The sequence below is a fragment of the Tyto alba genome, unplaced genomic scaffold (assembly GCF_018691265.1).
Source record: "Tyto alba isolate M040663 unplaced genomic scaffold, T.alba_DEE_v4.0 Super-Scaffold_20000042, whole genome shotgun sequence".
Lineage (NCBI taxonomy): Eukaryota > Metazoa > Chordata > Aves > Strigiformes > Tytonidae > Tyto > Tyto alba.
Genome location: NW_024881293.1, coordinates 6,859,125 through 6,875,934, shown reverse-complemented (window position 1 = coordinate 6,875,934; position 16,810 = coordinate 6,859,125). Strand labels below are relative to the sequence as shown.

Sequence of the window (16,810 nt, the reverse complement as noted above, 5' to 3'; positions counted from 1 at the left end):
AACATTTACTTTACAGGATGGACTCTGGATAATATTTCTTCACTCAGACAGCTGGAAAACATAACACAGCCAGATCCATATCTCAGCTACTGTTTGTACATTCATTTTAATGGTCAGGAAAATATATATTTTATTTTATTAAGTTTTGCTGCAAAACAAAGAAACAAAAATGAAATCCCTTTTTCTCATGTCTTAATTATTACTATTTATTTTCTTTACACTTTGACTGGATTATTTAACACCTGCCTTTGGCATTATGGATAGAAAGCTCAGGAGTCTCTGAACACATGGTTGTGCCAAAAAAAATATGGAAGAAGAGTGTCACTTAGAGGTTAGAAACATTTGTTGTAACAACATATTTTCTCCAATCAGTGTTTACTACTTTATCTCTAAGGCACACACTCTGTCTTTAGGATCCCATCACATCCGGATTTGCCTCTGTCAGTCCAAGTTCTTGCTGAGCCCGTAAGTACGAGTCGAGAGCCTGCTGTCTTAGGACATTACCTCCCTACCACTGACAGGCATCTGTGAGCACTGACACCAGGCTTCATCTCCTCTGATATCTCCTCATGTGAAGCGCAAGCGTAAGCTTTGCCACTGCCTGCCAAGGTAGAAGGTATATCCTCCTACAGCATCTCCTTTCAGAGCAGCGCAAGGCTGCAAATCTGACACCATGCAGTCACCGGAGTCAGATGCTGCTGAAAACATCTGCACGGGGAAACCTATTCGCCTCTGGTCTGAAAGTCGCTTACGCCTTCAGTAGACAGGTCAGTGTTCTTCACTTTGGGTCTTTCTGGTGGATCAGCAGCACAGGGTGAGGGGGCTGCCTGCTGTCAAGCACCGCTCCTTGGCATTAGGATGTGGGAGGTAGAGGAGACTCCCTCCACCTCCACCCAAGTCACAGCAGTTATTTGCTTCCCTCTCTTTCAGGATGGCTTTGCACGTAGCCAAACACATCAGCCTGACTAGCACTTCTCATCTAAAATGCAAACAAAAAGGAAGTAAAGGAGGGAGGTGGGAACAGGAAGGGAGGCAAGCATATCCTTAGACAAAGATCTGAATCCTCTCCCGGATAGCCTGCCGGCAAATGGGGCAGACAGTAAGAGCTGTGCTGCAGTCTGGGCAAGAGCCATGTCCGCACTGGAAGACCAGTTTGATTTGGTCATCGATGCAAATAGGGCAGGTGATACGCTCTTCCATCTGCCGGTAGCGGTTCTGCAGCTCCTCCATGAGCTTCCTCTGATCTGTGGATTCAGAGCTTGGGCTGCACTCCACCTCGGTGCTGTCTGCAGGAGTGGAGAGCAGGAAGAGAGTTAGTCACTAGTATGCTCTCACCCATGCAGTGCCTCTTTAATTAGATTCTGCCCCTCAAGAGTAGCAATTATTTCCAACTAAACTCTCTTCACTGAGCCTTATCCAGCGATTCCTCAAATAAAAAGCCTGAGATGACGCTTTTTACAGACTGGCCAGTGTTGCTTTCCTCCATTTAGTTGCTCAGCTGGTTTGTGTGTGTGCATGTTTGGTTGGGTGGGTTTAAGGGAAACAAAACTTTGTCTGAAATATCCTGCCTTGGTGTTCTGGAAGACACTGCTTCTACCTTCAAGTCAAAACATTCGAAGCTGGTTGTGATGCTCTGCCATGATAGTTTGGAAATCCTTACAGTGCTACAAGTAAAATGTGTTCTCAACCGTCTGTTCATAATTTGGATTCAAATTTCTGGTTAAGTCTTTCAGGACAGACGTGGTAAAACAAGAAGAAACCATCTGGTATCACTTACATTGACTTTTGCATACATTAAGCTACAGAAATAGAGTCATTTGGTCAACTCTGTGAAATGAAAGAACCCCAGATCCTAGACAACTGCCAGCTTAGGTAAATAGATTCCTCCTTGTTTCAGCTTAATACAGCCCATTGTTCATCTTCTGCTCCTCAACCTTTGATTAGGTAGCTTTACACTTTGGTATAAATGTCCCTTTCCCCAACATTCTGGAATTAGTTGCACTTCAGTGGTGCAAGAATCGATTACAAATCCCTAAAGGTGAAGCAAGTTTGGGGACAGGGAGCTTGCTAAAGGCAAGCACTGAAGACATCACTGATAGGGAAGTCCTCCTGGTGTTTTCAGAGACCTTGATGTTCCTCCTCTGGTGAAATCAGCATGCAAATGTCTCATTTGGAATCCTCATCGTTATTTTGTTGCCAGTCTGTAGCAAAGACAAATGCTCCTGCCTATTGTCAGGTGAACTTGCTATTTTTTGTGTTATGGAGTTCCAAAGAGGACTTCTGTCTGCCAGCTGTGTATGTCCGATGCCATGTGACAGATTCTTGGTTCCCCTCTGCTTTTGTCCAGGCATTAAACCACAAGACAATAGCCTGACAAAGGAGTCCACAACACTACGCCATGAGCAGCAGGATATGCAGTTCATTTTCATGTGCACTTGCCCTAGGAGTGATCTCAGCTAGAAAGACATCAACTCTCACAATTGCTATGAAAAAGGTTCAGTGGGCAACCTGCATTAGTTCTATAGCAAGTGCAGACCTGCTTCTAGCTTGCTGACATGCATAACATTGCTCACGCTGGACACTGACAAATGTGGACAGAAGACAGTTTGGTTAAAACTGGGCTAAAGAGCTTTATCAAAACAATCCAGCTCAATGATTCCTGGATAACTGGCTAATGCCAGCCCTGCATTGGCACTGTAATTTCAGCCAAGGGAGATGCAAGGCTTTCACAAGATGTAATTTTCCCTTTCTCAAATTTTCACTGTTAAATAACCACCTGTGAAAACGGTTACACTGACACATGGAGAACCTGGTATTGGCTTTCAATACACAAAATAAGCCAGGAACAGGACAAGCTTCCTCAAACATCCTGTCCACACAGCTTGAGCTTGGCCCATTACACCTGAGAGAACCTACCTTTTCCTTTCTAAAGGTGGTCAATGCAACAGGCACACATATACTCCCCCCAAAACCAACCCCAAAACAACTCAGAAAAAAAAAAAAAAAACAACTCCCTTCCTTATGTTTATTTCACTGAAAATCATTGATGCTGCTCATACTAATGCTGTGCAGGACCCCTCCCCCAGCACTTAACAGCAGGAACAGCAAACATACCTTGTTTCAGTTTTTTGGTTATTGTCACTTGACATTTGATGCACTTCTTCATTCTCCTGGAGCATTCTACCACGAATGATACAAGAAGAGATTACAATTAAGCACACTGATGCCAGAATCAAGAGGAAGACAACAGACTCAAGTACAAGAGCAACAGCTTTGAACAACCTGAGACCTCCCTGGATGATTAAGAGATTGTTTCTGCATGGAAATGAGGACAGTATCTTCTTTTTGAGCTACACCCTAATCTCTTGATTTGGTCTTTCCTACACCAGTAGCAAATACAACACCTTTAGGTCCTCAATGATGTGTGCAACTGGAACTGCTGCACTGTGGATCAAAACAGCCCTCTGCTCCGAGGGAAAAGGATGCAGCTCTGGCACACAGTCCTTAACAAATTCCCTGTGGTCAGTTTGTGAGTGCAGTGTGAGATAAACTTGCTGACACATTTGAGCAGGCTGCCATTAAACCAACTGAAAAGCAAACCAGTAACAGAAACCAGAGAAGAGGGAAATCTTTCTCAAGAGGGTTTTGACAGATAGGGCACTGCCAGACAGAACTGAAACATCTGGCTTTCCTTCTGAATTATCCAGGGCATTGATAAGCACCAGCAAAGCTGGGGTCCAAATCAGCAGGTAGTCAGAACACTGAGCTTTTCATAGAGAGCTTTGGACATCTTATCTAAGATGATGGTGCTGAAATCATGCTGGGGTTGTTTCCAGACACAAACAGCACAGTAGCTTTGTGTCTAAACTGAGCTTGATTTATGAGAGTCCAGCTAGGGAAGCTATGTGATGGAACAGGAAAGAAAAATTTAAAATAAAGAAAAAAAGCCCAGAATGGACTTACCTTCACACACAATACTGTGCTGGCATGGGAAGAAATGGATGAGCAAGGCCAGCTCTGAGCAGACCAGGCACTCTGTGGGGACTGCCACACTCGAGACACTAAGGTTGGTCATTGTGTTGGGGGTGGTATGCACACGGCGAAGGCTGCAGGTGATGGCTGAGCTGTCTGAAGAAACCTGTTGTTCCCTGAAACAATGAACATAATAAAATTTGAGCCACATAGTCCAGGTCCTCCTTCAGCAACCAGGTAACATTGTACTGATCCCTGGCAAACACTCCACATGGAGACAGAGCAGTAGATGCTCAGGTAGCATAAACTTGGGAACCTCCCTAGTGGGACCAACTCAGCCTCTAGATTCTGACTGGATCTATCTAAAAAGGAAGGGAAAGAGCAGGGGTGACTAATATTTACACAAGTTGAAACTGCTCTTTTGTAAGGCAACAGTAAGGTATTGACAGTATAGTCATCTGCTAGGAAAAGTCAGCCTATAGAAGCTATTTAAAAAGTGAGGCCTTAAAGATCCTCTGTATTTACATGTTCCTGGAAAGTGCCTGGGGTGACTGTCTGTGTTTGCCTCTTAAATAATCCAGGCTTGGATTCAGACTTCTGTCCTGGCATTATGAGCCCTAAATCCACAGTCCTCAACATCCAATCCATCCATTACTTTTCTTGCTAGATGGATAACTGCTACATAGACCTACTACCTAAACTGTAAGAATGATTAACGATTGAACAGAAGGGACAAGGATGGCCATTTACGAGCAAATGTGTTCAGTGCTGCCAAGAAATCTCGGGCTCACCAGGAATAGGGCAAAGGGGTGCTTTTTGGTCCTTTGATACAAAGTCAGTAAGTTTCTAGGACAAAACTATCTAGCTTCCTACCAAAGTTGCAACAGCTTCATTATAAATGCATATAAACCCCAGATACTCTTTCTCTTCTAGACTTATTCTTTTCAGTCAGACTAACCAAGCAGCTTAAGAAGGTCTAGCTAACTATCCTGTCCTGGCAGCTCCCGTGTGCGATGCTGGGACACACCATGGTGGACATGGCCTGTGCTCCAGCATGCAGCACCCAGTCTACAGTGGCTGCCTTAACTCTGCAGACACACTCCCAAATCCTCCAGTCAAACCTCAACAGAGGCTGAAACCAGTACACTGTTATGAGAAATGTCATCCTGAAAGAACTGGCATTCTTTAATCAAAACAACTTAATTCAACATATACTCCACTGACAAAATTCCACTGGAAGATGTTTAAAGGGACACATTTCACCTGTTATTTACAGTGGGCCACAAGCATGGCCAATTACAGTTGCTGCTGCACAGTTCCTCCTCCAGCAGTAACATGACTGTGGGTCTGTGCCCTCAGATCATACAGAACTGCTTTCATGTTTGCCAAGTCAAAATCCAAACAAGATCAGAACCTGAGATCAAGCCATCTTTGACTTGCTGCTCTCCCTTGGCATTTTCTCAGCTATTTTCTCTTATCAGCTGAAAAACAAGCATTTATCTAGCTCTGGAATAAATTCTGTGGATTCTGGTGCCCAGCCTTTTGTTGTACTTCCTCTCTGCTTAGACTTTAAATATCTTTAACTGAGGAACCCAATGAAAGTAAAACAGAAGCCAGAATTACTCTGCAAGACAGAATCTGCTCTTGGCTTCAGTGGCCAGTCTTCTCAGATTCAAGAGGCCAAGTTTGCACCAAGCAGTATTAATCTGCTTTTCCCAACTTTTTCAAATGGCAGTATGCACCCTTAAATAACCCCTCCAGAAACACATGGTCAGCAACCAGCTCCAGATAAAGCAGGAGGTGCTCAGACTGATGTACAAAGCGTTTCAAAGATGCTTCATCCCTCCTGGAACAATAGCTGCACGCAGTGACACCACAGTGCTATGGGAGCACTCTGCATTTTGCAAGGAAGTTTACTGTAGCTAGTTTCCCGAAGACTTGGTTTACCTGAATTTCTGAGAGAAGTCTTTGACAATCTGGACAATCCTTCCATCTGTTATGAGGTCTAAAGGAGACTTTCCCCGATGGTTTGCATAATTAATATCTGCTCCTTCTTGTGCTAAATAACATGCAATTGCAGTTCCAACATTCAGCTCTACATTTCCAAGGAAGCCAGAAGCCTGCAGCTAAAAGATGTTGAGAAACACTCTCTGTTAATAGGAAAGGTTTCTGTTATATGGCTTTGATCTGTGTCAAATTCTAAACAAAGTCTTAATCCTTGTACTTAGAGTTTGAAAGTTCAATTTGATCTTTTTGTGTTTTGACAAAAGAATGCTTTTCAGCACATAAAATCTTGAATTCCAGGAACAAGAGTGCATAAGACTGGTCCTAACTGGTGCTAATCATTACTTTACCATAGTAATTGGCATTCACTTCTGTAGGTAGTGAAAAGTAAACAAGCTGAAGACACCACAGTACACATCAGTTGATGAAGGCTGGTGTACAGAGCCCTAATCGACAGCTATTTAAAAAGCCAAGTTTTTGTATACATTCTCCAAACTAATTTCAAGTCAACAAACATTTTCCACTGACTTAAGAGACCAGGGCATGTAGATCAGGGCAAGTAAAATTAGACATGAAGGAGTCTACAGCATCCAGATATAATGTTACTGTAAATAGTATTGGGAATAACATGCACAGATCCCTCATGTTTAAGACTTTCTGCATCCAGGACTAGCTATTGGCTGTCCTTAGCATAAGCTAAGGCCCAACAGCCAGCAAAGCTGTTATGCAGGGTTTCAGTGAGATGATAAAAACCTACCCTTGCTGCTGACCCTCTGCTCAAATTTGCAGGCAGAGAAATTCTAAAAGAAGCAATGGCTGAGCTGGTGTGGGCTGTCTCTGTGGAATGTCAGTGGCTGAACAAGCCTGAGGACCTGAGGCTAGAGCATCTTTGCCCATGCACTTGAGGCATCAATTCACGCTATCAACACTGGTAGCCTAATAATGAGCAGAACGGAAAAGGGCGATGCACCAGGCTTTTCCAAGCACCAACAGGTAGAAAGGAGTAATGAGTGATTTGGCATGCAGCGTGCAGCCCTTCAGAATGTTGGAATGTTGGTTTAATTTAATCTGCTCGTTTCAAATTAATTGCAATAAAACAAAAATCTACACCAGATTTTTCAGTGTGCTGAATTATTTCTACAATGGAATCATTCTCAGTCCATCCATAAAGTATAACCAATGTTTGCACTCTTGCTTTGCACTGCAAATCTGGTGTGTGCACATGCTGGCATTTCCATGGATGGCAGAACGCTTTGAAGGGCTAATTTAATATCTTTGCCAAAAACCCAGACTAAGCTTCCAGTCCTTGGCATATCGTTTACCTACTTCTAGATCTAAAGCCTTTCCTGAAAGGCCTTATATATCCAGGAATATATACCAAAATCGTGAAATCCAGTTCAGGTTTTGTAACAACATAGCCTTTATCCTTCAGCCTGATGCGTCTCACCTCTCACATTCTGCTCTACATCTGCAGATAACTGGGGTGCTTGTGGCTAGCTATCCTCATATTTTCCATACCATCAGTCAGAAATGAATTGCTGTGGTTCTGGGGCATGAATTAAACCCAAGACTCTTGGCTCTGCAACTGGATTCATGACCTTTCCCATGTCAAGAAAGAAGCGCACAACACTAATAAAAATATCAGGGGAGACAGTATGAATTGTTGTCTGACTATGTGAAGTTTCATGCTGTAAATTCAAGCATACCCTCAGAGGCCTCAGAGGATCTATTCTTGCTTTCCCACAAGCAAGAAGGCTTGTTTCCATGCTCCCCATCTGGACTGGCTTTACACAATTTCCCTGCCTTCCTTTGCTCCCTTAGATCCCACCACCTCTTGTCACTCTAACATCAAGTGTTTTCCTGCCCTTGGTGCTGGAATTTCTCCTACTCTCAGCTCACCTTGGAAAAGACTGTTAACCCCATCTCCCCTTCACGCTTCTCCATCATGACGGACATTAGCTGCTGCCGTTCCAAGGCAATGTGCATGGCTGTGTCTCCATCCTCATCTTCAGCGTTGACATCACTGCCTTCACTGACCAGCAGTTGCACCATCCCTACATGGCCCTGGATGACAGCCAGGTGCAGTGGTGTCTGGTTACGGTTGTTCTTGAGGTTGACATCACAGCGACCCTTGAAGAGAAGAACTGCATCAAACAGAGCAAGCTGTTGCTGCTAAGTCTGGCTGAAGAAGAGTGCTGCAGTTGTGCTGTTTGTTGAGGCCCCAGGTCTCAAGTCCATCTTTGCTAGGACAGCAGTATAGAGATCTCCAAGGGAGCTACGTGATCCAGCCCTTTATATCCTAGCCATATGGCCCACATACCTCAAATATCAAGAACGGGAAGATTGGAAGCGCGGTGCCCAACTGACACACAGATGACATTTTCCTGGTGATAACTTGGATATGACAACTTGTTACTTCTGTCACAAACAAATCCTGGAACTACTCCAAGCAAAGTCATGGACTAGCTCCTCTAAAACAATATTGATTCCTTGCTGCCTGTTGTGCTTTGATTTCCACTCTTCGAAGCAAGGAGAAAAACCTGTTCTAATCTGAATCATTCTGCCCCTCTGCCAAACCTGAAGGGTTAGGGACAGCCTTTAAAGATATGGCTATGCTACCACAGAAATATGCCAGAAATAAAGCAATCATAGTACTAAGTACTCCCAGACATCATTCCTCTACAGCACTCGTTCGTAAATCTATTAAAGCCTTGCTGTAGCAGTTTGGATCCTCTTGTAAAGGTGGAGAAATATGGGCAACAAACCACTGAGAAGAAACAAAATCCAGGAGTGTTGATGTGTAGTTGTCACCTTCACCGCCACCTATCTATCACCTGAAAGCAGAGACAGACCCTAGCTTTGATTCCACAAAAATCAACAGCAAAATGCCAGTTAGACTACCATCCTTCAGTTTGACCTTTTCACTGCTAAAGAATGCTGCTCACCAGGGGCAGGCCTAGTGCTTGCTTAGGACTGAAGATAGATAAATAACCTGGAGTAAACATGTCAAAATATTTTATTCTGCATTCAAATGAAATACATGCCTTCAGATATTCTTTCCTGAAAACAAAGAGCGAGGAACCCAGACAGAAAAAATAGTATCTGAGGAGCTTCAGCATCCACCTGGAGTGAGGGAAACCAAGCTCTGACCTGTACCTGTGAAGTAGGGAAGGTTCTGAATACAGATCTACACACTCCTTAATGAGCAGGTTACCAGCTATTCTGAAGACTTTTCCCTTCATACCAATCACTTCACTGAACATTTCCCAGCAAGCTCCAGTTTCAACCCACTTTGTTCTAGCCTGCAAGATAGCCTTTCTCCTCTACTGCAAGTGCCAAAGGAAAATACCCCCAGGAATGCTAACCCTGTTCTTCAAAGTCTGGCAAAATATACCAGCTCTTCAAAGAGACAGAGACATTCTTGTGAGTCCCAGCATTAACTCAATAGTGCTTAGGAAATGCGGGGCTTTGGGAGTGGGACAGATCGGAGTTTTTGGTGGTGGTGGTTTGGTTTTGTTTCTTACCTCTTTGATGAGAATTTCTGCCACTTCTTTGTGGTTATTGAGAGCAGCAAGGTGCAGGGCAGTGAAGCCGTCTTCCTTTTTGGAGTCAACCAGCTGCCGAGCTCTTGCTAGAATCTTCTTTATGGCTCTAGAGTGTTGGAGGTTAACAGAGACGGAAGAGTTACTTTATGAGGAAGGAAAACAATGCAGAAGAGGCAGGCCTGCCTCTTCTGCTCAGTAGTTATGAATGTTCATGTTTTAATAAGCAGTACCACAAGCTGGCACTTGTGATGCAGAGCACTATCTCACAGATTGAATTACAAGAATAAAACAAAAGCCATCAGTTAATAAAGTAAGGTAAACTTACACTGCTATGAAAATAATGAGCAGATTTATCCTTGGAAGAATTCCAGAGGCTCTCAGTTAGACACAGTCTTTTCAAGTACTGTTTACTACAGACCTTCTCCTGTCCTTCCAGTGTGAACCCAAACATCTAAGGAGACAACCCACAAGTAGACAGATTTCCTAGCCAGGCTAGGGAGGTGTGAGAAAGATGTGATGGGGAAAGCAGGCAGTTGTTTCCTGCAAATGCATGAAAGAGGGCAACCGCTACACCTAGTCATATCTAAACCCAAGAAATGTATAACCAACCACTTCCTTCCTAGCTACAACTACATCTGCTACCTTCTTACTGTTAAGACAGCAAGTAGGAGTTAACATCTGTAAAAGCAGTAAAAATGAAAAAAGGTCACTTACAGCTTGTTGCCTTTTAGAGCAGAATAGTGGAGCAGGTTGAAGCCTTGACAATTCTGGACGGTAAAGTCTATGTTGGGTACTTCAGTGAGAAGCTCAATAACAACTTCGTAATCTGCAGTGATAGCATAATGCAGGGGGGTGTCTCCCTGGGAATCCTATACAATGACACCAAAGCAGAATACAGGTTACTGACTTCAGAGTGTCAAACTACACAACCTGAGGGACAGTTCAAGGCAAGAAGATACATCTAGTGTCATCAGGTCACATCAACTCCAGGCCAAAACAGCACTGGCAATCAGATTAGTTCCATAGCCTTTGTGAAATTCTTTCCCCAGGGCTTGAAACCAGCTGCTACCATTCCCAACTAGCTTTGAGACTGACCCAGCAGAGGCATACCCTAAAGACGGGCTGGGTCCAATTCACCATCCCTGCCCCACAAGTTCCTAAATGCCAGTCTAAATCTCACCACTCCTTACTGCTGGGAACAGGAGAGTTTCAACAATAGCAGCATTAGCAGCAGGTCAGCTCTCACTGGAAGCTCGAGTCCAGCACAGCAGAGTGCTACTGGATTGAGCTGAGCAGACTCACCATGATGAAGAGGCAGACCCAAACCTGGAATTTCACTGAAGTGTCATGGTTTAAACTCGGCCAGCAGTCAAACACCACACAGCCGCTCACTCACCCTCCCTCGCCCAGGGGATGGGGGAGAGAATTGGAGGGATAAAGGTAAGGAGACTTGTAGGTTGAGATAAAAGCAATTTAATAATTGAAATAGAATATACAAATGAGTGATGCACAATGCAATTCCTCACCACCTGCCAACCAATGCCCAGCCTGTTCCCAGCTAGTGATCCCAGAGTAGAGAAAACCTCGAAATCGCAATCCCAGAAGAGAGAGCCAGAGCTTCCTGGTGAACCCTCCTCTATATACTGAGCATGTTCTTACATCATATGGAATATTTCATTGGCCAATTTGGATCTGGTGCTCTGGCTGTGTTCCCTCCCAACTTCTTGTGCAACTGCACACTAGCAGGACATAGGAAGCTGAAAAGTCCTTGATTTTTTAGCAGCAACTAAAACCATTGGTGTATTATCAACATCCTCCCATGTCAAATCCCATACTAAATCCAAAACACAGCACTATTCTAGTTACTAAGAAGAAAAATTAGCTGAAACCGGGACATGAAGTCAGAGAAATACTTCCTCTGTGCAATGCACAGTAGTGCTTTAAGAGAATGACCTTCAAATTCTACAAAGCAACAAATCGTGTAAGACATAAAGAATCATCTCCCCACCTCAAAAAAAACACAACAACAAAAAAGAAACTGCAAACACTCCCCCTCAGGCCCCCTCCCAAATCCCACAAACCCCAAAACTTACTGGGAGGTTGACATCACAGTTGAGCTCACAGAGGGTCCGCACCACCTCTGTGAATCCTTGACTAACAGCAACATACAATGCTGTGCACTTTGCGTTGTTTAATAGGTCTGCACTGGCTCCTTTAGCAATAAGCACACGGGCAACCTCAGCTTGGTTTCTGATTTAAAGCAAACAGTAAAACAGATTAGATTTAATTATTTGCAGACAGTAAATGCTTCCTCCTTGCGAGGCAACAGAACTTCTCGGGTTTTGTATCCTCTCAACCTCATCCTATCTCCTCTTAGTATTAAAAGAAACTGCACAACAAAACCTTCCTAATTTGTGCTCTAGAATCTGGTCTCTCTTTGCTTTAAACCAACAGGAATCTCCTGCTCCTAATGATGAATTCTTCCCTGGTAACTGACAACACAATTCAACCTTTTGTCTTATTCTGGAAAACATATACACTTATAGAAATCACCCAAATCACCCCTATCATTCCCCTGAAAAAAAGTCTAATCACCAAAATCCTCCTTATCACTTGTTCTGATTTCCCCAAAGTTTCTAGCACAGAAGCTGACCTAGCTGTGGAGGTTAAATTAACATGTTAAGGAATGCACCTGTGGCCCTGAAGCTCAAAAGCCACTCTTTCATGTAAGGTAAAAACAGATAAAAGCCTCCATCAGCCACATACCCTTCACATAGACTGTCCATTTATATTTACAATGTCTTTTCACAGCCCTTTAAGTCTTGTAGCAGAGACAGCAAGAAGATATCCTACCCAAAAGCTGCGTAGTGCAGTGCTGTATCCCCCTCTTCATCCCTTAGGTTGACAGTGGCATGTGCCTGAAGCAAAGTCTTCACAACATCCAGATGCCCCTGATAAGAGGCAATCTGCAGGGCAGTTCTACCCTGGTTCTTTGCGTCGACCTGCAGGAAGGGCAGAGAGACACAGCAAACAACTTGGTTAGGAAAGATCTTGCCCTGGGTTCAGGCCTTAGCTCTGTGCTACAGCCGGCCTAACAGGATGGAAGCCACTGGCTGTAGAACAGTTGCAGGCTCAGAAACTCTAAGCAGAATCCACGCCCCCTGATTCCACTTCACGTGTATCAACTATAAGGCTGTCCTTGTCCCCGAATTTAGTCAAGGGAGAAGCAAGTGAACAGAGCTGGAAACCAGGGATCTAATTGCAGCTCTGATGCCAAATCCCTCTACGCCTGCAAGGAGAATACTTGTTGACATATCTGCCAACAATTCCTTTCCCAATAGGAAAAGGTGTGAGGAGATCAAATTAGCTTTGCATAAGGCTTTGAAGATGCCAAGTCCCCATCGTTCTATGTTACTCCAGGTGCTTCACTGGGCACAATGGCTGTAGGATATATCACAGCGTTGAAGTGCTGCAATGAGATTTTTTGAGAACTAGAGGGACTGAAGAACAAAGAAACACTATATGAAAGGCAAGAAAAAAACAAAAAGGAAAAGAAGCTACTGAATTCAGTGGGAGGCTAAGGGGAACAGGTGAAGGAGCTAGCAAAACCTCAGCAGACAGGCAAGGAGAACAAAGTTTTTTCTTCCTTGCAGCTGGTTCTACGCAGCAGTCAAGACAGCAGGACAGGCAAGACTTCCCTTGATTCACTCAAAATGATGGGCAAGTCATTTAGGCAAGGAGGCATTAGAGGCCACTGTGTTATTCTTCCATTTACACAAGACAGACAATGCCGATAAGCTAGAAAAGCCCTGACAATTCCAATTTGCACTACTAAGTGAGCCTCAAATCCAGCCTCCTCTTGCTGTATGGAACATTCTAACAGAAATAACTTATTAATAAAAATAGTAAAATAGAAATAGAATATAGAATAAAAATAACTAACAACATAATGGATTACTGACTCTTGACAGTATTTGGGACAACTGCAGGTATTTGTCTATTCCTCCCACCTCCAGGGGCCCCATTAACTTTGTAAATAAAGAGCTATAATAAGTACCAGACAACTAACCACTGTATCAGCTTCACAGGGGTTCCTTCAGAACTGATCCTAGTTTTCCTGGTTCACGTACCCAGCTGCTCCTGCTAGCCATGCAGACGCAGCCTCAACAGAACTTATGTTTTGTTATCAATGGTTTCCAAGGACAATGCTGAAATACTTCGTTCCCTGGTTCTCCTTTTTTAACCTGTTTATAAACCCTGTACTGCTCACTGAAGGAGACTGAACCTTCAAACAGGCAGCTTGAAAGAGCAGTGATTTCAGTAGATATGATCCCAACAGTCTGGCACTCTACAAGCACATAAATTGTACAGCAACAAGTCAAGCCCAGTTCTCTGCTCCAGTCAGACAGGAGATAAGACACTGCACAGACATGCACAGCATCAGGATCTGGGCAGCTTCTCTCTTTCCCAATTCCAACAATACCATTTTGCAAGGTCATCTAAGGACAGACACATTCAGCCAGACACAACCCATGGATTTCTTTTCAAACAGAGTCTAGATACTCAGACAACTTGCTCCTGTTTTCATATAAATACCTCTCCCACTAATTCTTCAGGTGGGGCATTCATATAGGAAATCCAGGAAAAGCCAGCTTTGGAAAGGTGCTGTAGGGTCTTAACTTTAGTTCAGATTTAATGCCACAAACTGGAGCCATAAAATATGCACATTTCACATACAAATTTAATCCTAAATTGCAACAAAATAATTTTCCAGCTGTTAGGAGCTAATACTAGTTCTGAAAAATCTGTTATTTTTCTCCCATCCTTTTCCCCACTTGACTACAAAATTTTATGACAGTATTTTCAAGAAGATCAACAAAAAGTAACCATTCAAGATGTCTTCAAAACTTGCCTTGTCCGGGTACTTCTGAAGAAGCTCCCGAATTTTAGCTGCATTGTTGAGTGCTGCACAAATGACCAGGCAGCCTGCATGCTCTGACTCTGTCTTCTGGGAGAGCAGTTTCTCCAAAACAGTAGTCAAAGTACCTGGTAGGAATGAGAAAGGCACAGGTTAGGAGGGCCAAAGAGCATGTGTATACATGTGCACAACTGGTACACTAGAGCTGTAAGCTGCAGTACGGGCCTGCTGTACCTCTAATACTTTGCTCAAAGAGCTTTACACATTTGTGGGTTACACAGAACTTTTGCTTTACAAGTCTGATGTTTTGAGAACCCAAAAGACATGAGACCACTCTGCAGAAGACCAACACAGAAAAATCACTACTAAAAGGCAATTAATCTGAAGAAGAATGCATATAGGATGCCGTAGGGAAGAAATACTGGTTCTTTCAGATGGGCCCTCTAATTACAGACTTTTGAGTGCTTAAGAGGACAGAGGTGTTACAGTTCTCCAGGCAGAGAAAAGTTAAAAAGCTAGGGCTTGTATGCAAGTTCTCCCTGAAGTCTAACTTGAGCAAACAGTTTAAGACCCATCTACACAGCAAAACAAAAAAAAATGGCAGGTCTGTCTTCTCTCCTGTATGATCCTGACCTCTAAAGGAAACAAGTATTGTGAGGCTACAAAAAATTTTATGAGCAGATGTGCAAAACAGGCAAAATCCTCTCTACACATCAAGTGATCTCAAATTCAATTTTGGGGTAGGCTGGGCAAAATAATCATTGATTTGACAACACTTCCACACAGAGACCTAGAAATATTTCACAAGCATTCAAGAATTAGTATCCTCCGACGAGAAATGCAGCAGGATGGAACAGGAAATTGAGACAGATCAAGGCAGAAGCAAATACTGAACCTAGGGCAGTGCTACGGTTAGCATTCTAGTGTTTATTCCCCTGTTAAGGCCAGCTTTGCTTCCCCAGTAAGGCACAGCTTGGTTTTGGAGCTCTGTCTGGGGAAGAACAGGCCGCTGGAGTTTAACACTATGCAAAGAGCGTTGCTGCTGTTACACCAGAGCAACCATGTCACAATCCCTGACAGATCAGACATCTCTGTTCTCACTATCTCACTTTTTGATTCCTTCGCATTCTCCGTTGTCATGAGATTTGCTTCCTCATCTCTCTGATACGCTGTCAGACAAGCTGGGTTAAACGTCCAGGACTGCCCTCCAACCGACACTCGCAAATCTCCATCCCCATAGACTTTGATCACTTTGCCGATGTGCCCTAGGGCCTGCAACGGAAAGAGAGAAATGATTTTTAAAAGGTAAGATGCAATATGCTCTGCTTCTCAGAACCAATGCCATGCTTCTAAGAGTGGTTTCGCAGGCAACACTCCTGCTGTGTGAAAAGAAGCACTGAATAGTGACACACAAGCAGACAGCTCCCACTTCAAGGACACCAAAGTGTTCTCAGCAGTTTCTCTATTACTGGTTTTACATAAGAAGGGTTTCCCAGACACATTACAAATGTCTGAAGAGGAAGGTGGTGAAACAACAACACATGGTCTGAAGAACCCCAAGAGAACTGATAAAACTGGGACTAGGAAAAGTTCCCTCCGTGCATTTAATTGTTCCTGGAGGACACCTGTATTCTGCTTTTAGCCATTCTGGTCTGATGAGACCATTTTTCCACCAGGATACTTTCCTGCCTTGTTCTAGGGAATTCGGGAGGGCATAAGAGGACTTGTTTACTTTGGTTAGTGAAATTTCTTATCTGACTTACTGGTAGCCAAATCCTTTGTCAGATTCCCCATCTACCCACTTTGCTTTGGGTGTGCAATAGGACTGTGTTACCGATAGTCAATAGCACTAGGCAACATTTATTTTGCAATGCCTCAGCAGTCCCAGAAAGGTCTGTGCAGTCACTGACCAGCAGGAATACTGGCGGGCAACGCAAGCCCAGTCACTATTACTAATTGATTGGAAAAACTCAGGAAGTTACTGGACTGTCCTGGAACTGGTGTGCACTCACAGGTGCCATTTCATCTGTCCACTCCCCATGACCAGGCTGGAATCGCTTCACTGTTTCCATATCATCTATCACCCGGACAACATCACCAACCCAAAAGGTGTTGAGCTACAAGAAAAAGAAAGTCATAAGCTTTTGGAGGACAAAGCCAGAAAAAAACCCAGCAATCAGCCCCTCCACCCCACCTCCACCCTCAGAAAACCCAACCAAACAAGAAGCCCGTTGACTCAAAAACCAAGGCATTACAAACGTAAGTACAACTACCAAGGAATCTGTAATCACTGCACTGCAAAATAGACATAGTCCAAGGGCTGGGGTATTTCTGTTTTAAGCCAAGTGCACATTTAAGTAGGGAAATAAAT

At 43.7% G+C, this 16,810-nt stretch overlaps 1 protein-coding gene across 6 annotated transcripts in view; it reads right to left on the bottom strand.

Moving 5' to 3' along the window:
- Window positions 1–179: 179 nt before the first annotated feature.
- The window catches only part of MIB2 (MIB E3 ubiquitin protein ligase 2), a 51,370-nt gene continuing 34,739 nt past the window's right edge, over window positions 180–16,810 (bottom strand). For 5 of the 6 annotated variants that reach the window (XM_042794775.1, XM_042794774.1, XM_042794776.1 and 2 more), the window contains 12 exons: window positions 16,422–16,556; window positions 15,549–15,711; window positions 14,434–14,567; window positions 12,375–12,523; window positions 11,615–11,771; window positions 10,236–10,390; window positions 9,501–9,627; window positions 7,876–8,106; window positions 5,920–6,098; window positions 3,964–4,148; window positions 3,115–3,180; window positions 180–1,286 (listed from right to left, as the gene is read on the bottom strand). In XM_042794775.1, coding sequence (XP_042650709.1) covers window positions 1,045–1,286; window positions 3,115–3,180; window positions 3,964–4,148; window positions 5,920–6,098; window positions 7,876–8,106; window positions 9,501–9,627; window positions 10,236–10,390; window positions 11,615–11,771; window positions 12,375–12,523; window positions 14,434–14,567; window positions 15,549–15,711; window positions 16,422–16,556 — 1,923 coding nt within the window. In that variant the 3' untranslated portion in view covers window positions 180–1,044. The remainder of the gene's footprint in view (window positions 1,287–3,114; window positions 3,181–3,963; window positions 4,149–5,919; window positions 6,099–7,875; window positions 8,107–9,500; window positions 9,628–10,235; window positions 10,391–11,614; window positions 11,772–12,374; window positions 12,524–14,433; window positions 14,568–15,548; window positions 15,712–16,421; window positions 16,557–16,810) is intronic. The other variant, XM_042794778.1, reaches the window with a different exon arrangement.